This window comes from Lepus europaeus, chromosome 5, assembly GCF_033115175.1.
Source record: "Lepus europaeus isolate LE1 chromosome 5, mLepTim1.pri, whole genome shotgun sequence".
NCBI classification, from domain to species: domain Eukaryota; kingdom Metazoa; phylum Chordata; class Mammalia; order Lagomorpha; family Leporidae; genus Lepus; species Lepus europaeus.
The window spans coordinates 13209186-13231998 of record NC_084831.1 but is presented as its reverse complement, the minus strand read 5'-3'; the positions used below and the strand labels follow the sequence as shown (position 1 = coordinate 13231998).

Here is a 22813-nt window from a genome sequence, read left to right as displayed (position 1 = left end):
GAACCAGCGGCAAAAAGGAAGACCTTTTTCTGTCTGTCTCTCTCACTGTCCACTCTGCCTGTCAAAAAAAAAAAAAGAAAAAGAGAAAGGCAGAGGGACAGAGAAAGATCTTCCATCTGCTGGCTTACTCCCCCAATGACTACAATAGCCAGGTCTGGGCTAGGCCAAAACCAGGAGCCAGAAACTCCATCCTAGTCTCCCAACATGCGTGGCAGGGGCCCAAGTATTTGGGCTGTCTTCTGCTGCCCTCCCAGGTTTATTAGCAGGAAGCTGGATCAGAAGCAGAGTAGCCAGGACTCTAACCAGCACTCTGATATAGGATGCTGGCATTGCAGGTGCTGGCTTGACCTGAGCCACAATGCCAGGCCCCAAAGTTTGCCAACCTCAGCTTAGAGGGTGCAGATCGTGCATAGCTATCAGTATTGTGTTCTTCAAAAGTTTTATTTGCCTTTCTGGATGTTAGTAAGCATTTCAGAATTGTGGAAGTGTTTATTGCACTGCCAGTTATAGCCCACGGAGTGTAGTGCCACCACTGATAGATGTTGAGGTGGACTTTGTTTTCTAGGCTCTGCTTGGGTGGTTACCATTTCCATCTTCTGTTGTTCCCTTGTTTCTTTCTGTCATGCTGCCATGTTTTTTCTCTCTCTCTCTCTTTTTTAAAGATTTATTTATTTGAAAGAGTTACACAGAGAGAGAAGGAGAGGTCTTCCATCCACTGGTTCACGCCCCAATTGGCCGCAACAGCTGGAGTTGCGCTGATCTGAAGCCAGGAGCCAGGAGCTTCTTCTGGGTCTCCCATGAGGGTGTAGGTGCCCAAGGACTTGTCTTCTGCTGCTTTGCCAGGTCTTAACAGAGAGCTGGGTCAAAGTAGAGCAACTGGGTCTCGAACCGGTGCCCATATGGAATGCCGGCACTGCAGGCAGCGGTTTTACCTGCTACGCCACAGTGCTGGCCCCCCGTGTTCTTTTTCTCCAAAGACCTTCTGTTTTTCTGTTGTCTACTCTCTCTTGTCGGTTTTGATGTCCTGGCTCTGTCATCCCAGCTCTTCCCATCTGGCAGCCTGCTTATCACTGAATTTCTCTGTTTTGACTGTGGGGTGTGATAACACACGCTCTAAGAGAGTCCTTGATCCTCCGCCACTCTACTTTTTTTTTTTTTTTTTTTTGAGATTTATTTTGTTTTATTTGAAAGTGTTACAGAGAGAGTTAGAGACAGAGAGCTTCTGGTTCTGCTGGTTCACTCCCCAAATGGCTGCAATGGCTGGGGCTGGGCCAGGCCAAAGCCAGGAGCTTCTTCCAGGTCTCCCACATGGAGGCAGGGGCCCAAGGATTGGGTCACTTTCTGTTGCTTTCCCATGCACCTTAGCAGGGAGCTGGATTGGAAGTGGAGCAGCTGAGACTTGGACCAGCACCCATATGGGATGCTGGTACTGTAGGCTGTGGCTTTACCCGCTGCACCACAACACCAGCCCCCAAAATTCCTTTCTTAACTCTGGGCATGATGTGCTGGTGAGCGTGTTTGTCCCTGAACAGTTTGCCTGAATGTGTAGATGAGGAAACATAGCTCTTTCCCCTAGCCAGTCCCTCCTGGGCTGGCCTGGCCCCTTCAGTGACAGATTTTACAAGTCTCTGCCTCCTGGGTACTTCACAGAATTCAGGGAAAAGAGCCCTAACAGGGCAGAGGGAGGCTGTTGGAACCATTCCATTAGACAATGTGAAGAAATTTCCTAAAGATCTTGAAAAGGAGAAAAGGACACATGGATGAAATGATCCTTTGAATTTATGATATCGATAGGATATCAGTGGATAGTGGACCTACAGGGCAGAAAAAAACAGTATCACCACCAAAAGATGGTGTGTAATTGCAAGGTTAGTCCTTGTGATGTTTCCATGTTTTGGTGTCGCATTCCCACAGATCTGTCAAGAATGTGAGGGAAGCATCTGAACGAAAGCTTTCAGTTCTTTGGTTGACATGGCGGTGTGTGTGTGTGTGTATGTGTGTGTATGTGTATGTGTGTATATATATGTGTGTATGTGTGTGTGTATGTGTGTGTATGTGTGTTTGTGTCTGCACATGCACACATTTCTGAATAAAGCATGGTTGAAAGTATCGTGAAACAAACATAATGGAGTCTGTACTTGGGAGCTCATGAATTTAGTGAGAGGAAAGAGGCTTATGGAGTTCCCACAGCTTACAAAAAAAAAAAAAGTAGTTTGTTACCCAAGAGGGCGAAGGGAGGTGGATCCTTAGTCTTTTATTTTGCCCCCTCCTTAGGTTTCCATCTCTTCCCAAAAAGAGCTGGACATTTCCAGAGCCTAGCCAGTGCTTTTTTTACTTACACATCAGATTGTCTTTCTCTGACCTGGCTGCTTCGCTGCTGCTCCCCTTTGTATTCTCACTGCATTTATTTGGTCTGGTTATAAAAGCTTCAGATTCCCTGGCTATCAGCAGTGTTTGTGGCTCAGTGGTGCTTTTGTTGCTAAGTTTGTTAGACGAAGCAGGTGTTTCAGAAAGATAATTTGACCAGCCCAAGGAAAGACAAACTTTCATTTTTTTTTTTTTAAGATTTATTTATTTGCTTGAATGCCATAGTTACAGAGAGCAGAGAGGCAGAGGGAGAGGGAGAGTAGACAGTCTTCCATCCACTGGTTCACTCCCCAGATGGCCACAATGGCCAGAGCTGGGCTGGTCTAAAGCCAGGAGCTTCTTCCGGTCTCCCACTTGGGTGCAGGGGCACAAGTCCTTGGGCCATCTTCTGCTGCTTTCCCAGGTACATTAGCAGGGAGTTGGATTGGAAGTAGAGCAGTCAGGAATCAAACCAGTGCCCATACGGGGTGCTGGTGTTCCAGGCGGAGGCTTAACCTATTATGCCACAGTGCTGGCCCCAGACTTTCATCTTTAAGCCTGTTTGTTTTTCTTCTTCCACTGTGTTATATTTGCCTTTGGTTTCTTCATTCTGACCCTTCCTACCAACCTGTAGCTCTTTGTTCCATTTTTTTGTTTCTCAGTATTTGGTGTTTTGGTTCTGTTTCTTAGGGAAGTATGGCAGCACATGTTACTAGGTGACTTGTACATGCTATTTCTTTAGTCCAGAGATATGACAACGTCAATTAATTCTGCACTCCCTCCTTTAAGTATTTATTTTTTTATTTTTATTTTTTGACAGGCAGAGTGGACAGTGAGAGAGACAGAAAGGTCTTCCTTTGCCGTTGGTTCACCCTCCAATAGCCGTCACAACCGGCACGCTGCAGCCGGTGCACCATACTGGTCCGAAGCCAGGTGCTTGTCCTGGTCTCCCATGGGGTGCAGGGCCCAAGCACTTGGGCCATCCTCCACTGCACTCCCGGGCCACAGCAGAGAGCTGGCCTGGAAGAGGGGCAACCAGGACAGAATCTGGCGCCCCGACCGGGACTAGAACCCGGTGTGCCGGCGCCGCAGGTGGAGGATTAGCCTATTGAGCCGCGGCGCCGGCCTCCTTTAAGTATTTTTATTTTTATTATTATTTTTTATTTTTATTTTTTTTTGACAGGCAGAGTGGACAGTGAGAGAGAAAGACACAGAGAAAGGTCTTCCTTTGCCATTGGTTCACCCTCCAATGGCTTCCACGGCTGGCATGCTGCGACCAGCGCACCGCACTGATCCGAAGCCAGGAGCCAGGTGCTTCTCCTGGTCTCCCATGGGGTGCAGGGCCCAAGCACTTGGGCCATTCTCCACTGCCTTCCCGGGCCACAGCAGAGAGCTGGGCTGGAAGAGGGGCAACTGGGACAGAATCCGGCACCCCGACCGGGACTAGAACCCGGTGTGCCGGTGCCACAGGCGGAAGATTAGCCTAGTGAGCCGTGGCACCGGCCGCCCTAAGCATATTTTGAGTGGAACTAAGGACTGCTCTGTTTTTTCTCTCTCATTGTCTATCTTTCCCCAGAGTCCCTCCCTCCCTCCCTCCCTCCCTTCCTTCCTTCCTTCCTTCCATTTTTATATATGTGAAAGGCAGAGTTACAGAGAGAGGAGGATAGAGACAGATACCTTCCATGCTGGTTCACTCTCCAAATGGCTGCAACAGCCAAGGCTGGACCAGGTCAAAGCCAAGAGCCAGGAGCCAGGCACTTTATCCTAGTCTCATGTAGGCACAGGGACCCAAGTACTTGGCTCATCTTCTACTGCTTTCCCAGGTGCATTAGCAGGGAGCTGGTTCATAAGTAGAGCAGCCAGAACACGAACTGGCGCCCATATGGGATGCTGGTGTCGCAGGCAGTGGCTTAACCCACTATGCCTCAACATCGGCCCCTTCTTTCTTTACTAGAAAAAGACTATTGTATATATCTTGGGGAGGATGTTGTGTTTGTTAAATTACAGTGGGGTGACATTGAATGAGACAATTAAATGAGTTTATTCTTACATTGTGGGTGTGTTTCATTATCAGAATAGGAATGAAACAGAATAAATTCATCCTTAAGGTTGACAGTTTCTGTCATACCTTTAGTAAACCTATTCTGAAAAAAAAAAAAAAAAAAAAAGAGTGAGTGACTATGAACTTTTGAAATAAAGCAGAGAAGGTAAATGGCTCATTAAGACGTAACATTATATTATAGAGTGGGGAAACCTTTGACAATGAATAGACATGTACAAGTATGGAAGTGGAAGAAAAACTAATGTAGAAGGAAGGGTTTAGTTGGGAGTTTGGTGACAGATATACAACATGAACTTTTAAGTGTTGCTTGGTATTTATAGGTTTTTGTTTCTTCCTTTTCATCTATCCTGACAAATAAGGAGAAGTGACCTTTGGTGAACAGGAAGATCCTCACACATCATATGTGCTGCATAAGTTTTTTTCTTGATAAGGGGCTAGTCTAAGCTAAAGGACTACTTTGTGATACATTACCATTTATTCTTGATAGATCCCTAAATAGTAAAGTGGCAGACTCCTCAGTGGTGGTTTTTTTTTTTTTTTTTTTTTTTTTTAAGATTTATTTATTTGAAAGACAGTTATAGAGAGAGAAAGAGAATCTTCCATCTGCTGGTTCAGTCTCCAAATGGTCCCAATGGCTGGGGGTGGGCCAGGCTTAAGCCAGGAGCCAGGAACTCCATCCAGGTCTCATGTGGGTAGCAGGGGCTTAAGCACTTGGGCCATCTTCCTCTGCTTTGCCAGGTACATTAGCAGGGAGCTGCATTGGAAGTGGAGCAGCCGGGAGTCAAGCAGGTACTCATATGGAAGTGCAACATTCCAGGAACCTGCTGTGCTACAGCGCCAGCCTCACCTTCAGTGTTTTTAGAGGAGATTCGTCACTCACATTGGTGCCTTCCGAATATCAGTCTTTTTGTTTTTATTTATTTGAAAGACAGAGTTATAGAGAGACAGAAGCAGAGAGAGAGAGAGAGAGAGAGATTTTCCATCCACTGGTCACTCCTCATATGGCCACAATGGCTGGAGTTTGGCTGATGCAAAGCCAGAAGCCAGGAGCTTCTTGGTCTCCCACGTGGGTGCAGGGGCCCAAGCACCTGGGCCATCTTCTACTGCTTTCCCAGGCCATAGCAGAGAGCTGGATTGAAAGTGGAGCAACCGGGTCTCAAACTGGCGCCCATATGGGATGCCAGCACTGCAGGCGGCAGCTTTACCTGCTGTGCCACAGCGCCGGCCCCACATTGGTGTTTTTGACTCCTGTGTTCATTCGGCAGATGGATAGTCTTGCTGGCAGTGAACGGAGTTCTGCTTACATTTCCCTTCCTAGGCTGATACTTCTTGCTAGGAAGCTTCTCCAGGGAAGCTATTAGTCACATCTCTTTGCCCTTTTCATTTAATGTACATTTTAGTGACTTTACATTTCAGGGATTGTGGATTGGCATCTGATTTGGTAGAGAAGCTGATTTACATGTATCCAGGCCTTAGACCGAGGTGGAAGAGGGCATTTCCTCAGTGGGACAAGGGTGGGGATAAAAGTCACTGCATCTGTTGTCATCTAGCTTTAGCCTTCACACAGGGGGAGGGTGGGGATGACCTGTACCTGGTGAATTTCAGACTTTAGCACTGCTCAAATAATTTCTTAAAAAAAAAAAAAAAGATTTATTTATTTGAAAGGCAGAGTTATGGGAGCTGGGAAGACAGACATATAGATATATACATATATCTTCCACCCGCTGGCTCAGTCCCCAAATGGTCACAGTGGCTAGGCCTAGCCAGGCTGAAGCTAGGAGACTGGAACTCCATCCAGGTCTCCCAGGTGGGTAGCAGGGGCCCAAGCACTTGTGTCATTCTCTACACTTTCCCAAACGCATTAGCAAGGAGCTGGATTGGAAGTGGACGAGCTAGAGTTTGAACCTGTGCTCATACAAGATGCCGGCATTGCGGGTAGCAGTCCAGCCTGCTGCACCGCAACATTGGCCCCAGAAATCAGATAATTTCTCTTACCTTGAGTTGTTGATTTTTATTTGAAATTTATTTTAATTTTTTTCTTTGTAAATATTTATTTATTTGAAAGACGGAGCTACAGAGAGAGTTGGAGGGGCTCAGTACCAAAGAGATCTTCCATCTGCTGGTTCACTCCCTAAATGGCTGCAACAGCTAGTGCTGGGCCAGGCTGAAACCAGGAGCCTAGAATTCCCATCTGGGAATCCCATGTGGATAGCAGGGGCCCAGTATTTGGGCCATTCTCTGCTGCTTTCCTTGGCGTGTTAGCAGAGAGTTGAATCGAAAGTGAAGCATCTGGGACTCATACCAGAGCTCATATGGGATGTGTCGCAAGTGGCCTACCCAGCTGTGCCACAACAGTAGCCCCAATTTTTGTTAAATTTTTTGGGTTCACATGTATACTTGTATACCTTTTATGGGGTATAGTGCACTATTTCGACAGATGCGTACAGTGTACACTGATCAAATCAGGCACCTCCCCACCCTTCCTCCATGTTTGGTGTCTACTGTTTCATTGGTGAAATTAACTACATTATGGGCTAACCTTGTTTGATCTTCCAAATGTATTATTTAATTTGTATTCCCACTAATAGTATTTTAGTTCCCTGCTTTACTCTCTTTGGTCATCAATTAGCTTTTGGTATTTGCCAATCAGTGATATAGGAAAATGTAGTATTATGTTTTTTCTCATTTCTTTATGTTCTAAGTGAATTTGAAGATGTTTTCTTTATATTAACCTTTGCTGTTCTTCCTCCCCTATTTCTCCTGCCCCATCCCCACCTCTCCTTCCTCTTCTGCTTTCATTTTATTTGAAAGGGAGGAGGGAGAGAAGGAAAGAGAGGGAGGGAGGGAGAGAGAGAAAGAGAGAGAGAGAGAGAGAGATCGATCATCCACTTGTTGGTCCTGCAACAACCAAGACCAAGAACTCCATCCGGATCTCCCACATGGGTGGCAGGGGCCCAGGTACTTTGGCTGTCACCTGCTGCCTCCCACGGTACACATTAGCAGGAAACTGGAACTGGAAGTGGAGCCAAGGCTCCAGCCCAGGCACTCCTGTGTGGGATGTTGTTGTCCCAGGAGGCTTCATAATTAGTGTGTCAAGTGCTCCCCCTCATCATGTTGAGTCTGATAGCTTGAACATGATACTTAATTCTTGAAGCTTTGCTTTCTCAATCTTGAATTTGCAGATGATAAAACTACCTACTAAGTAGGATTGCCAAAAGAATTAAATAAGCCAGGGCCTACAAAGGGGTACCTGACACATAGTAAGCACTAAGTAAATGTCCGAATTATTTTTTTTTGCAGTGAATCAGAAATCCTGCACCATGAGAAGCAGTATGAGCCATTCTACTCCTCTTTTGTTGCACTTTCCACACACTATATTACAACCGTTTGCAGCCTCAGTAAGTATTCCACTCTGTCACTCCCTTCTGAGAGCTTGTGAATAGGATTGTTTGTTCTCTTGTTAGAGTGTCTGAACAAGTTGTTAATGAAGTCCATGTTTTAGCACTTCTAAGAGTAGAGTTCACCTAGGAGTGGAGACAGCTGTCTGCGATGGTGAGGCCCCAGACGGTCCCTGATCTAGGCTAATAAAAGAGTGGGAGTTAAATTTTATATATTTGCATTTTATTTGAAAGGCAGTGAGATAGACAGATGTGGGTCTGGGCTGGGGTTAAACCCAGGAGCCCAGAATTCTATGTGGATATCCCACAGGGGTAGCAGGAACCCACATACTAAGCATCATCTGCCTTCCAGAATGCACATTAAGAGGAAACTGTATCAGAAGTAAGGTAGCCAGGATTAAAGTGGGCACTTCAATGTGGGGTGGGGTTGTCCCATGTGGCAGCTTAACTGCGGTTCCAAATACTTGCCTGCCAAATGAGGTTTTTCATTTTTTTTTGGTTTTGTTTTGTTTTAAGATTTATTTGTTATTTTGAAAGAGTTACAGAGAAGGAGAGAGAATCTCTTCCATCTCCTGGTGCTCTCCAAGTGGCTACAATGGCTAGAGCTGGGCCGATCTGAAACCAGGAGCTTCTTCCAGGTTTCACACATGGGTGCAGGGGCCCAAGCACTTGGGCCATCTTCCACTGTTTTCCCAGGCACATTAGCAGGCAGCTGGATTGGAAGTGGAGCAACCAGGACTCAAACCAACACCCATATGGGATGCTGGCACCACTGAGGCTTTACCTGCTACACCACAGTGCTGGCCCCCCAAGTGGGGTTTAAAAACTGTTGGGCTTAGATACCTGCTTCATAACCATTAATTCATATCCTTTCCTTTCTTGGTCAGAAGAATTTCATTGATTTCACTAATGTCATTGCTGGTGTTTTAATTTCTTAACATATGGGGTTAGTAACTAAGGCTCTGCTGCTCGTTTGCTTTGGTGAGAGTGTGAGTTCTTCTGTTTGTCTAGTATGTGAAGGGATTTTTAAAAACTATATATTTTTAAATTTATTTCAAAGACAGAGTAACAGAGGGAGAGATGAAGAGATATTCCATCTGCTGGTCCACTCTCCCGATGACTGTAACAGCCAGGGCTAACCAGCCTAAACCCAGGAGCCTGAAACTCCATCTTGGTCTCTCACATGGGTGGCAGGGACCCAAGCACCTGGGCTGTCTTCTGCTTTCCCAGGCATAGCTCCTGAAGAATCACTTTTTTTTTTTTAAAGATTTATTTATTGCTGCTGGCGCTTTGGTGTAGTGGGTAAAGGTGCTGTGGTGTAGCGTGTAAAGCCGCCGCCTGTAGTGCCAGCACCGCATATGGGCGCTGGTTTGAGTCTTGGCTGCTCCACTTTCAATCTGGCTCTCTGCTATGGCCTGAGAAAGCAGTAGAAGATAGCCCAAGTACTTGGGTCCCTGCTCCCGGCTCCTGGCTTCAGATCGGCACGGTTCTGGCCATTACAACCAATTGGGGAGTGAACCAGCGGATGGAAGACTTTCTCTCTCTCTCTCTCTCTCTCTCTGTGTGTAACTGTGACTTTCAAGTAAATAAATAAATCTTTTAGAAAAAGTTTATTTATATATTTATTTGAAAGGCAGAGTTACAGAGAGGCAGAGGGGGAGAGAGAGAGAGGTCTTCCATCTGCTGGTTCACTCCCCAGATGGCTACAATGGCTGGAGCTGCACTGATCCAAAGCCAGAAGCCCGGAGCTTTTTTCAGGTCTCCCATGCAGGTGCAGGGGCCCAAGGACTTGGGCCATCTTCCACTGCTATCCCAGGCCATTGCAGAGAGCTGGATTGGAAGTGGAGCAGCCGGGATTCATAGCAGCACCCATGTGGGATGCCAGCACTGCACGCGGCAGCTTTACCCACTATGCCACAGCACCGGCCCTGGAAGAGTCACTTTTAACCTAAGGAAATTTTGTTTTTCTTTGGGAAATCCATTTAGAACCCATGAGAAAGGAGAGAGTATAATGTGGTGGTTAAGAGCATGAACTCTGGAGGCAGACTTCTTGGGTTTTAATCTAGTTGTGATTTTGTTCAAGTTTTTTCACCTCATTTTGCTTCACACTGATCATCTGTTAAAATTAAGAGAAAGATGGGATGGCACTGTGGCATAGCGGGTAAAGCCACTGCCTGCAGTGCCAGCATCCTATATGGGCACTGGTTCGAGTCCTGGCTGTTCCACTTCCAATCCAGCTCCCTGCCACAGCCTGGGAAAGCAGTAGAGGATGGTCCAAGTCCTTGGGCCCCTGCAGCTGCATAGGAAACCCAGAAGAGGCTCCTGGCTTCAGATTGGCCAAACTCTAGCTGTTGCAGCCATTTGGAACTGAACCAGTGGATGGGAGATCTCTCTCTGCCTCTGCCTCTCAAATAAATAAATAGATGTTAAAAAAAAATTTAAAAATTTAGGGTAAGGATGAGGCTGGCATTGTGGTGTAGTGTGTAAAGTTGCCACCTATGATGCTAGCATCCCACATGGGTGCCAGTTCAAGTCCTAACTGCCCCATTTCTGACCCAGCTCACTGCTGATGCACCTGGGAAAACAGCAGATGATGGCCCAAGGGTTTGGGCCCCTACCATTCACATAGGAGACTCAGATGAAGCTCTTGGCTCCTGGGTTCTTCCTGGCCCCGCCCTGGCTGTTTCAGTCATTTGGGGAGTGAACCAGTGGATGGAAGATTTTTCTGTCTCTCCTTCTCTCTGTAACTCTTTTTTTTTTTTTTTAAAGGATTTTTTTTTTTTTTTTTTTTTTTTTTTTTTTTTTGACAGGCAGAGTGGATAGTGAGAGAGAGAGATAGAGAGAAAGGTCTTCCTTTTTGCCGCTGGTTCACCCTCCAATGGCCGCTGTGGCCGGCGCATCTTGCTGATCCGAAGCCAGGAGCCAGGTGCTTCTCCTGGTCTCCCATGCGGGTGCAGGGCCCAAGGACTTGGGCCATCCTCTGCTGCCTTCCCGGGCCATAGCAGAGAGCTGGCCTGGAAGAGGGGCAACCGGGATAGAATCCGGTGCCCAAACCAGGACTAGAACCCGGTGTGCCGGTGCCGCAAGGCGGAGGATTAGCCTGTTAAGCCACGGCGCCGGCCATCTCTGTAACTCTTGATTTTCAAATAAATAAAAACAACAACAACAACAACAACAAAAATTGAGGGGAAGAAGATGATATCTATTTCATAGAATTGGTTTAAGGATTAAATGAATTAATATATTTGAAGAGCTGGGTGCTGATTGTGATGTAAGTATTTTCTATTATAATATTTTAATTTCCAGTGATTTTAAGATCAAATTGATGTGTAACCAGCTGATGGTTATCTGTCAGATTGTCTTCGATTGTTGGTTGTGAATAATTATCAGAATGATATTAAGGATTCTGGGAATATAGAATTCAAAGCTTGTTTTGCTTGATTTATTGACTGTAAGGCTGAGCAGTCTGAGATTAAGTAAAATTTATATCTTTCTTAGTTCCTCGGAACCAGCTTCAGTCGGTGGCAGCAGCGTGTAAAGTCTTAATTGAGTTTTCTCTCCTGCGCCTGGAGAATCCAGATGAGGCTTGTGCTGTGTCCCAGGTGAGAGTGATGGGCCCAATTTCTGGTCCTAATTTTGAGGCAGGATGGTGACTAATGGAATTGATGGAGAATGGATGACGTAGAGCAGAGGTTGGTAAAACATTTCTGTAATAGGCCATCCGGTATCTCTTGCAAATAGTCACTGCCTTTGAAGTGTGAAAGAAGCCATATACAGGACACACGTGACTGAACTTGGCTGTGCTCCATCAGACACACCTTACTGAGATGGGCCTGGGACTGCACTGGGGCTGTAGTTTGCTAATCTTTTGTACATGGAGCTGTGTGATCTTTTTCAAGGACTGGAAATTTACATACCTACATGGATCAGGCAGGAAACAAAATGAGTAAAATGTGCTAGTTGAGAAGGTTTCAGGCCCCAACTACAGGGGAAAATACTATTGGCTCTGGCTGATTGTAGCTGTGTAGAAATGGAGACTCAAAGTGCTCTTTCTAGTGAATTACTGGTATTTGTAAGGGAAACCTTCCCATTTTTGAAAAGCTGGCCATAACTTCAAATTAAAACAAAATACTGTGAACAGAGTAAGACTGATCTGCAAGCCAAGTATGTTTTCTGAGAGCCATCAGCATGTAGTCTCTGCTACAATGTTTTTTTCCTCAAGTTACAGTTATTTCTATGAGCCTAAATTTGGCCCTTTGCCCATTAGAATTCCTAAAAGTAGGAAGACACCTATTGAAAGACATAATTTGAATTTGTTTTCTTTTCAGAAACACTTGATTCTCCTAATCAAGGGCCTATGCACTGGCTGTAGTCGACTAGATAGAACTGAAATCATCACATTCACGGCAATGATGAAGTCCGCCAAGCTGCCACAGACAGTGAAGACACTTTCAGATGGTGGGTGCCTTCAACAGGCCACCCTCCTAGCCAGCTTCTTCCTGTTTTACCTTTGGGTCGTGGTCTTCTCATCCCTTTTTGTGCTTTTGTATTTCACAGTGGAGGATCAGAAAGAGTTGGCTTCACCAGTAAGCCCTGAGCTGAGGCAGAAGGAGGTCCAGATGAATTTTTTGAACCAGCTGACCTCAGTTTTTAATCCTAGAACTATCGCATCTCCACCTGTCAGTCCACAGACTCTGGTGAGTTCCGTCAGACAGATGTCCTCATCTCTGGATTTAAGAGGGTAACCCTAGGATATGAAAGTGACATATTTTATGTTTGTGATATAAAATTGGGGGTGGGCGTTTGGCACAATGGTTAAGATGCTATTTGGGGGTTGGTGTTGTGGCACTTCAGGTTAAGCAATTTCAGCATCCCATATGAGTACCTGTTCAAGTCCCAGGTGCTCCACTTCCAGTGCAGCTCCCTGCAAATGAACTGGGAAAGCAGCAGAAGATGGCCCAAGTACTTGGGCCCTTGCACCCATGTGGAAGACCCAGATGAAGTTCTGGATTCTGGTTGCAGCCATTTGGGGAGTGATCCAATAGGTGGAAGTTTCTCTCTCTCTCTTTTTCCCCTTGTCTATAACTCTGCCTTTTGAATAAATAAATAAAGCATTTAAAAAAAAGAGTGATGCTGTTTGGGATGTCTGCATCCCGATGTTTGAACAGTGCCTGGGTTCGAGTCCTGTTCTGCTCCTGATCCAGATTCCTGCTAGTGAGCACCCTGGGAGGCAGCAGGTGATGACTACAAGTAGTTGGGTCCCTGTCACCCATGTCAGAGACCACATTAAGCTCCAGGGTCCTGGCTTCAGTCAGGCCCAGGCCTGGGTATTTTGGCCATTGGGAAAATTAAGCAGGAGAGAGAGCTTTGTCTCTTGTGTCTCTACCTTTCAGATAATAATATAGAAATGTGATTTGCATGCCAGAAAAAATAATGGAATAATTCAAACAAAAAAATTCTCTCTAGCTCCTCTCTCCATAGTTACTACTATTTTTTATCACTGTTCATCTAAATATTCCTTATCACAAATGGACAAATATAGCATATTACGGTTTTCTGTAAAAGAAATCACTCTATCAATAGAATCTCCATATTTAGATTTGTTTTATTTATTTGAAAGGCAGAGTTACAGAGAGAAGGAGAGACAGAAACAGACACACAGAGAGATCGATCTTGGAAAAATAAACTGTACTGGGGCCGGCGCTGTGGTGCAGCAGGTTAACGTCCTGGCCTGAAGCACCAGCATCCCATATGGGCGCCGGTTCAAGTCCTGGCTGCTCCACTGATCCAGCTCTCTGCTATGGCCTGGGAAAGCAGTAGAAGATGGCCCAAGTCCTTGGGCCCCTGCACCCACGTGGGAGACCCGGAATCTGCTTCTGGCTCCTGGCTTCGGACTGTTGCAGCCAGTTGGGGAGTGAACCAACAGATAGAAGACCTCTCTCTCTCTGCCTCTCCTCTCTCTGTGTAACTTTGACTTTCAAATAAATAAGTCTTTAAAAAAAAGAAAAACTGTATCATCTCCAACATTAGTGAGGAATGTTTTTCCACCATTAACTGGAAATCTGAAGCGTGTCCACAGGGCTACTGCTTACTTTGCACAGTTGGTTTGATTCTGAACTCCAGGGTGGCAGGCAGTGCACAGTGTCCTGACAGGCCTTGTGTTTTTCTTCAGGTGGAAGGGGAAAATGATGAGCAATCATCCACAGATCAAGCTTCTGCTATCAAAACCAAGAATGTCTTCATAGCTCAGAACGTGGCTAGCCTTCAAGAGCTTGGTAAGATTCCCAATGACTGTCAGAAAGCTGGTTTCTCTGCTTTCAGCAGTCTGTGAGAGCTGTTCGTAAGGTGCCTTTCCATTAATCCAGGTGGCTCGGAGAAGCTGCTGCGTGTATGCTTGAACCTGCCGTATTTCCTGCGTTACATCAATCGCTTCCAAGATGCAGTGCTGGCCAACTCCTTCTTCATCATGCCTGCAACTGTCGCAGATGCCACTGCAGTTCGTAACGGGTAAGGTACTCCACCCTGCTTATCCTTTGCATTCAAATGAAAAAGAGATCCAACTGGTTAGTTTTTTGGATGCTGATTTTCTTTATCAAATTAAAAGTGAGTGATTCTAAGATCTTTTCTGTTATGTTCCAGTTTTCATTCCCTAGTGATTGATGTAACTATGGCATTGGATACCCTTTCTTTACCTGTGTTGGAGCCTCTCAGTCCTTCCCGTCTACAAGATGTGACGGTCCTCAGCCTCAGTTGTCTGTATGCAGGTGAGACGTTATGTCTGATGTCATTTTTTCTGTCAAGAACAAGTACTTTCAGGAAACTTTTTTTCTTGAAGAAGCTTAAGAATCCTCTGAGCACTCTTTTCCCCTTTCTTCTAGGTGAAATGAGGTCTCACTGAGAAACTTTGACATTGATCCTATTATTTCTTTTTTTTTTCTTAAAGATTTATTTTATTTATTTGAAAGATAGTTACAGAGTTAGGTAGAGACACAGAGAGAGGTCTTCCATCTGCTGGTTCACTCCCCAGATGGCCACAATGGTTGGAGTTGTGTCAATCTGAAGCCAGAGGCCAGGAGCTTCCTCCAGGTCTCCCACACAGGTGCAGGGACCCAAGGACTTGGGCCATCTTCCTCTGCTATCTCAGGCCATAGCAGGGAGCTGGATTGGAACTGGAGCAGCCAGGACTTGAACTGGCACCCATATGGGATGCTGGCGCTTCAGGCCAGGGCTTTAACCCACTGCACCACAGTGCCGGCCCCTGATCTGTTATTTCACTGCTGGCATTGTGTTGATTTCATAGGATGTGCAGATATTGTCTACTATTTTAAAGGCCAAGGACTGTTTTTATATTGAGAAAAATAACACGTAGTTCCTGCCCTTGAAGAGCATATCCCTGAGTAATTGAGGAAAGACAGTTGTATCCTATAAAACGGGATGATAAAAACAATAGGAGAGGCCTGCGCCGCGGCTCACTTTTCTAATCCTCAGCCTGTGGCACCGGCACACCGGGTTCTAGACCCGGTCGGGGCGCCGGATTCTGTCCTGGTTGCTCCTCTTCCAGTCCAGCTCTCTGCTGTGGCCCGGGAGTACAGTGGAGGATGGCTCAAGTGCTTGGGCCCTGCACCCGCATGGGAGACCGGGAGGAAGCACCTGGCTCCTGGCTGTGCACTGGCCATGGTGGCCATTTTGGGTGTGAACCAACGGTGAAGGAAGACCTTTCTCTCTGTCTCTTTCTCTCACTAAGTATGCTTTCCAAAAACAAAACCACAAAAGCAATAGGAGAAATATAGAATCTTTTGGACAAAGAGGGGAGATATTGAATCTTGTTCTGGGTGCAGTGTAGGTTTAAATGAGGCTCTCTGGAATATAAAGAATGTTATTCACGTTCCCTTAAAAGCCCCTTTCTTCCTCTTGCTTTTGCTGCCTTGGAAGCGAGGTCTGACAGCTGATGTTTATTCTCTATTCAGTTGTTGTCAAAGTCATTTTTTAACCCAAATCACTGATCCTTGGTTTAACTCTTAAGATGTACCATAGCCTTGATAGCAACTTCAGATGTTTGCTTGGTTTTGCACATGAAGGTTTGAATAGGCAGTCTCAGGAGCACCAAGAAATTGGAGAGGTGGATTGACCTCCCTCAGTTTGAAGCTTGTGTACAAATAAGAATATAAAGATAAAGGCATCTGTGCTCCCAGGGACCTTACTGTCTTTTAGAGGATAGTAGTAGATAATTTTTATGTGTAAAAGATACTGAATGAGAGTGAAGAGGAAATGCTATGGAAATTAGAGGAGGCAGACTTCACTTTCAGTTGGAGGAGGCAGTAGTTATAGAGGAGTTCTGCTGTTGTAGTTTTAAGACAGGTAGCATTCCGTCAGCACCATTGCTAGGTAGAAGTGAAAGCAGGGCCAGAAGTAGCCTAGATGTTGGGGGATGGTGTATGTATAAGCGTATAGTTTTTCCCCTCCTGTTGGAATTTTTATTAGTATTTTATGTATAAGGTCTAGTGTGGTTTTTCATTGGGTGGATGTCTTGGGTAAACCATTCCAGGAAGACCACTTGGTTCAACTTGATGAAGCCTGTATCTTCTGTATACTGTTAGAAATACTGGCAGCATATACTGGGTCTGTGTTTTCAACCATGCTGGTTTTTTTTTTTTTTTTTTAATGTTTTGTTTATTTATTTGATAGCCACAGTGCCAGAGAGACAGAGAAAGAGAGATACTGAAATTTTCCATTTGCTGGTTTACTCCTCAAATGCCTGCAACAGTAGGGCTGGGCCAGTTTGAAGCCAGGAGCCCAGAACTCCATACGGGTTTCCCACGTGGGTGGCAGGTACTTGAGTACTTCAGATCGCCTCTTCTTTCCCAGGCTCATCATCAGGGAACTGGATCAGAAGTGGGGAGTAGCTGGGATTAGAACCAGCACCCCAGTGAAAAATGTGAGTCTCCCAGCAGCAACTTAACCAGCTGTGCCATGATGCCCACCTTGCAGACTATGCTGGTTTGAGTAGACCTGATGGGAGTCAGAACCCTGATTTTATTTTTGCAGGTGGCTCTTGTCAGGCTACTTTCAAGGGTGCAATGAAGCAAAAAGAAAGCTAGTGCAACATAAGCTTTTTGGTCTGTAGGCTTTATGGGTAACGGTGGGTATTGTGTAGCTGAACAGAAGTAGGACTGCAGTCATTTGAACCTTGTCTTGTAGACAGTGATTCAAAAGCATAACAAGATCTGAACCATATTTCAGGAAAATTGTTCAGGCAGCTGTATGCAGGATATTGTGTTGTAGGGAAATACTAGAAGCTAGTGGACCAGTTAGAAGGAATTTGCCATCATTTGGGCAAGATACTCTAAGACCTGACCTAGAGCGGCTGCATTAAGAACAGAAAGCTAGGGGCCAGCACTGCGGTGTAGCATGTTGAGCTACTGCCTGCAGCACTGGCATCCCATATTGGTGCCATATGAGTATAAGGCCCGGCTACTTCACCTCTAATCCAGCTCCCTGCTAATGTGCCTCTGAAAGCAGCAGAGGTAGCCCATGTCCTTGGGCCCCTGCACCCACATGGGAGACTTGGAAGAAGCTCTTGGCTTTAGCCTGGTCCAGCCTGGACCTATTTGGGGAGTGAACCAGTGGTTCCAAGATCTCTCTCTGTGTCTCCCCCTTACTCTATGTAACTCTGCCTTTCGATTAAATAAATACATCTTAAAAAAATACAATAGGTGGCCAGCGCTGTGGCATAGTGGGTAAAGTCGCCTGCAGTGCCGGCATCCCATATTGGCTCCGGTTCAAGTCCCACTGCTTGACTTCCGATCTAGCTCTCTGCTAAGTCTGGGAAAGTAGTAAAGATGGCAGGTGGGAGACCCAGAAGAGGCTCCTGGCTCCTTGCTTCAGATTGGCGCAGCTCCAGCCATTGTGGCCAATTGGGGAGTAAACCAGTGGATGGAAGACCTCTCTACCTCTCCTTTTCTCTGTGTAACTCTGACTTTCAAATAAATAAGTAAATCATAAAAAAAATATAGAAAAATAAAATGTGTTCTCTCCGGACCAGTTTTCAGTGCAGTTTCCTAGTCCTCTGCCTTTGACATTGGATTTGTAAATTTGAGGTTTATTACTTCCAGTTTTCAGGGGATTTCTTATTTATTTGTTTATTTAAGAGGAACAGATTTCATGTATTTCATATATACAAGTTTTTTTTTTTTTTTTTAAGATTTATTTTATTTATTTGAAAGAGTTACAGAGAGAGGTAGAGTCAGAGAGACAGAGAGGTCTCCCAAATGACTGCAGTGGCCAGAGCTGAGCCAGTCTGAAGCCAGGAGCTTCTTCTAGGTCTCCTACATAGGTGCAGGAGCCCAAGAACTTGTGCCATCTTCTGCTGCTTTCCCAGGCCATTAGCAGAGAGCTGGATCGGAAGTGGAGCAGCTGGGACTTGAACTGGTGCCCATATGGGTTGCCAGTGCTGCAGGCAGAGGCTTAACCTACTCCACCACAGCCCCACCCCTGAAAATATATTTTTTAAAGATTTATTTGTTTGAAAGGTTGAGTTACAGAGAGAAAGAGAGATCTTCCATCCACTGATTGGTTCCCCAAATGCGTACAACAACTGGCACTGGGCCAGGTCACGACCTGGAGCTCATGATGCCATCTGGGTCTCCCACATGGTTGTAGTGGCGCAAGTACTCGGACCATCTTCTGCTGCATTCCCGGGCTCATCTGCAAGGTGCTGGACTGGAAGCAGAGTATCCAAGATTCAGCCTCACACTCTGATGTGGGGTGTCAGTGTTGCACATTGCAGCCTACCCCACTGTTAGAACACTAGTTCCTGTGTTTCAGTTTTGTGGATTCTTGAGAGTGCTCCACAATTGCAATCTGTCTTCTTTTTCAGGTGTGAGTGTGGCAACCTGCATGGCCATCCTTCATGTAGGCAGTGCCCAGCAAGTGCGGACAGGGTCTACGAGCTCCAAAGAAGAAGACTATGAAAGTGATGCAGCTACGATTGTCCAGAAATGTGTAAGCCACTATGTGGGAATATGGGAGCCTTGGTTGTTTAAATGAGAGAAAATGACCAGTTCCACTTTCTTCTTGGAGAGAGGAAAGGACTTGGTGTGTTCTCCACGCTGCATTTCCTGGGTGGTAGATCTAGAGGGTAGGTGTTCAGGTTGCTCATTTGGCGTGTTGGTTTGCACAGATGCTTACCTTTCTCTGTGGACCCTATGTGACATACTTCAACTTTATGGTGGCAGTGGTCCTTGTGAAGGACTTGTCATTCATTTGCAAATATATTTGAGGGCTTACTGTGTGTCAGTGTCCTTTCACGAGAGACATGCAGACATGCAGTGAAGGTCATGTCATAGAGTGGGAAGTGCATCATAAATTGTGGTTGAAGCTGACGTGGGGCTCAGTCCTGCTTTAGATGTCACCTCGGAGAGGGTGGCATTGGGACTCAGCTCCATGTGAAGATCAAGGAATGTGATGATTGAAAAGGGACCCAGGGACGTTTAACTGTTCAAGGTAATTTAATTTGGGTTAGATTTAGCATTTATAATGAAATCTGTCAGTTTGCTCAGGTTTTTTGTCTCTTTGATATTGGACAGCTTGAAATCTATGACATGATTGGACAAGCAATCAGCAGTTCACGCCGGGCTGGTGGTGAGGTGAGAAGCATGTCTCTGCAGTGTTTCTGTCTTACAGTTGCTAAGATGTGAATGTCTCTTTGTTCATGTTTCATTTTGTGCCTTTTACAACAGCACTATCAGAACTTCCAATTGCTGGGTGCCTGGTGTTTGTTGAACAGCCTTTTCCTCATTTTGAACCTGAGTCCTACTGCCTTGGCTGATAAGGGGAAAGAGAAAGATCCACTGGCTGCTCTCCGAGTCAGAGACATCCTTTCGCGTACAAAAGAGGGAGTGGGCTCTCCTAAACTGGGGCCTGGAAAAGGGTATGTGTCCGTGTGATGCGTGGAAACTACGTGTAACTCCTGTTTGTATTAGAAATACTTCTCTTTTACCTGGTTTGAAATTAACAGTTCAGCTGATGGCTGTGGTCTCCTGCCTCTGCATCATAGCTGCCCACTTTTGGATAAGTCACCCGTTCCCTTTGGTCCTGTTTCCTCATCTGTCACAGGGAGAAAATATTTTTGTAGTTTATATTTTAGGGTTTTTATGAAGTTCAAATCAGAAAATGTGCTTCTGGTTTGTAGCTGGGTCTGTTTTAGTTGGAGTTGAGTACTTGTGTAGTTAGCCTGTAAGGGTGAGAGTATTGCCATCCTGCTGTTTGCTTCTTGATACATTTGAAACTGTTTTTGATGAAGTCTGTGCCATAAGCCTTGCTTGCTTGGAAAGAAGAATTATTGTTTATTCATTCAGTTCCTATGATGCGCTAAGCACTCAAAGTGTTGAGGGTTTTGCACTAGAAAAAACAATGCCCTGCCTTTATGAAATTAATTGTCTAACTGTGGAAGGGCCAACAAAGTGCACCAACAGATACATTATACATTGTCACATATAGTAAGTATTGTAAGAAAAACAAGCCAGAGCAAGGAGCTAGCAAGAGGTTGGGCAAGTATTTAGTTAGTGTGGTCCAGAAAGGGCTCTGCAGACGGGCTATGGAGATTCTGTGTTATGAGACAGAGAATGCCATGTAAGTATTTGGGGTAGAATGACAGGTTGGAGGCGGAAGTGTGATTGATGTTTTTGATGACCAGCAAGATCAGCACGGCTAGAATGGAGAAATTGAGGGGCAAGAGTTGTAGAAAATTAGGGTCCGGTGTTTTGTCGCAGCGGCTTAAGCCCCCACCTGCACGCCAGCATCCTGGATGGGTGCTGGTTCAAGTCCCAGCTGTTCCACTTCTGCTAATGTGCCTGGGAAGGCAGTGGAAGATGGCCCAAGTGCTTGGGCTCCTGCCACCATGTGGGAGACCCGGAGGAAGCTCCTGGCTCCTGAGTTCTGGCTTCAGCCTAGTCCAGCTGTGGTTGGCGCTACCATTTGGGGAGTAAACCAGCGAATGGAAGACCAATTTCTTTCTGTCTCTGTCTCTCCCTTTCAAATATATAACTAAATCTTTAACAAGAAATCAGAAAGAATTATAGAAAATTAGGTCAGAGAGGAAGTCAGTGGCCAGATCATTTAGGACCAAGTGCAGGGAGTAATTGTTTAGAGGGTTTTCAACAGGGAACAGCCGTGACATGATTCGTTAAGGATCTTAGAATCTACTTGTTGTGTGGAGACTAGGCGACAGAAGCATAAGACAGCAAAGAGGGAAAATAGTGTATTACTCCAGACTTGCAACTTGGAATAGGGTGGTAGTGGCCAAGACAGAGAAAAGAGGTCCAGTTGGATATGGTTGGAAGGTACAGCTGAGAAGCTTTGCTGATGCCTTGGATGTTGGCTGTGAAAAAGGTGACAGTGCAAGTTTTTGGCTTGAGCAACTGGATTGTGTAATGTATTTTCTTAGGTAATGCTGATTTATGAATAGGTTGAGTGGAAGGAAGGAGAAGAAATAGTTTAATCTTGGCTATGATGAATTAAGGTGACTACTACTTTATGAGATGGTGAGTAGGTTGGATATCTGAATCTGTAGTTCAAGGAAGAGGTCAAGTTCTGGACCTCATCAACAAATTATTCATTGAGTATCTTCTCTGTCCCAGGCTGTGGATTAGTTCTGGAATGCTATATGAACAGCAACAAAAATGACATATTCCCAAGAGACATGAGATAGTCATACAAACATATGTCAGATTATATCTAAAGAATACTATAATGTCATTTTAAAAATGTTGATTTGGAAGACAGAGTGATACACAGATCTTCCATCTTCTAGATAATCATACAAATATATGTCATAATGTATCCAAAGAATATTATAATGGGGACTTTTGTTTTTGTTGTTAAAGCTTTATTTGTTAATTTGAGAGGTAGAGTTACAGACAGAGAGAAGGAGAGACAGAGGGAAAGGTCTTCCAGGCCATAGCAAGGAGCTGGATTGGAAGAAGAGCAGCCAGGATACAAACCGGAGCCCATATTGGATACTGGTGCTGCCGGTTTAGCCCTTATATGCCACAGTGCTGGCCCCTAATGGGGACTTTAAGAAAATGTTTATTTTCACTTGCAAGGCAGAGTCTCTTTCACTCTCAGCAAATACACAGATCTTCTATCTGCCAGTTCACTCCCTAAATGGGAAAGCAGTGGAAGATGGCCCAAGTCCTTGGGCCCCTGCACCCGTGTGGGAGACCCAGAAGAAGTTCCTGGCTCCTGGCTTAGGATCTGTGCAGCTCCGGCCGTTGTGGCCATCTGGGAAGTGAACCAGTGGATGGAAGACCTCTCTCTCTCTGCCTCAGCCTTTCTTTCTTTCTTTCTTTCTTTCTTTCTTTCTTTCTTTCTTTCTTTCTTTCTTTCTTTCTTTCTTTCTTTCTTTCTTTCTTTCTTTTTTTGACAGGCAGAGTGGATAGTGAGAGAGAGAGACAGAGAGAAAGGTCTTCCTTTGCCGTTGGTTCACCCTCCAATTGCCGCCGCGGCCGCGGCCAGCACACCGCGCTGATCCGAAGGCAGGAGCCAGGTGCTCCTCCCATGGGGTGCAGGGCCCAAGCACTTGGGCCATCCTCCACTGCACTCCCTGGCCACAGCAGAGAGCTGGCCTGGAAGAGGGGCAACTGGGACAGAATCCGGCGCCCCGACCGGGACTAGAACCTGGTGTGCCGGCGCCACTAGGCGGAGGATTAGCCTGTTGAGCCACGGTGCCGGCCAACCCTCAGCCTTTCTGTAACTCTGCTTTTCAAATAAAATAGATCTTTAAAAAGATAAAAGAACACATGTGCATTGTATAAGCTTCAAATCACACAGATGAGTGTAAATATTAAAATGGAAAAATATCTTCACAATTTCTTTTCTTTTTTTTTTTTTTATCCAAAAGGTAGAGATAGAAAGAAAAAGAGGACTTCCATCCTCTGGTGCACTCCCTAAATGGCTGCCTAAATTGCCAGAGATGGGCTGAGCCGAAGCCAGGAGCTTTTTCTGGGTC

The 22813-nt window shown here is 45.5% G+C and overlaps 1 protein-coding gene across 2 annotated transcripts in view; it reads left to right on the top strand.

Moving 5' to 3' along the window:
* The window catches only part of UBR4 (ubiquitin protein ligase E3 component n-recognin 4), a 157591-nt gene that overhangs the window by 3105 nt on the left and 131673 nt on the right, over nt 1-22813 (top strand). For both annotated transcript variants that reach the window (XM_062190527.1, XM_062190526.1), the window contains exons 2-11: nt 7709-7806; nt 11305-11408; nt 12135-12264; nt 12364-12503; nt 13979-14081; nt 14172-14313; nt 14446-14570; nt 18683-18807; nt 19392-19451; nt 19545-19735. In XM_062190527.1, coding sequence (XP_062046511.1) covers nt 7709-7806; nt 11305-11408; nt 12135-12264; nt 12364-12503; nt 13979-14081; nt 14172-14313; nt 14446-14570; nt 18683-18807; nt 19392-19451; nt 19545-19735 — 1218 coding nt within the window. The remainder of the gene's footprint in view (nt 1-7708; nt 7807-11304; nt 11409-12134; nt 12265-12363; nt 12504-13978; nt 14082-14171; nt 14314-14445; nt 14571-18682; nt 18808-19391; nt 19452-19544; nt 19736-22813) is intronic.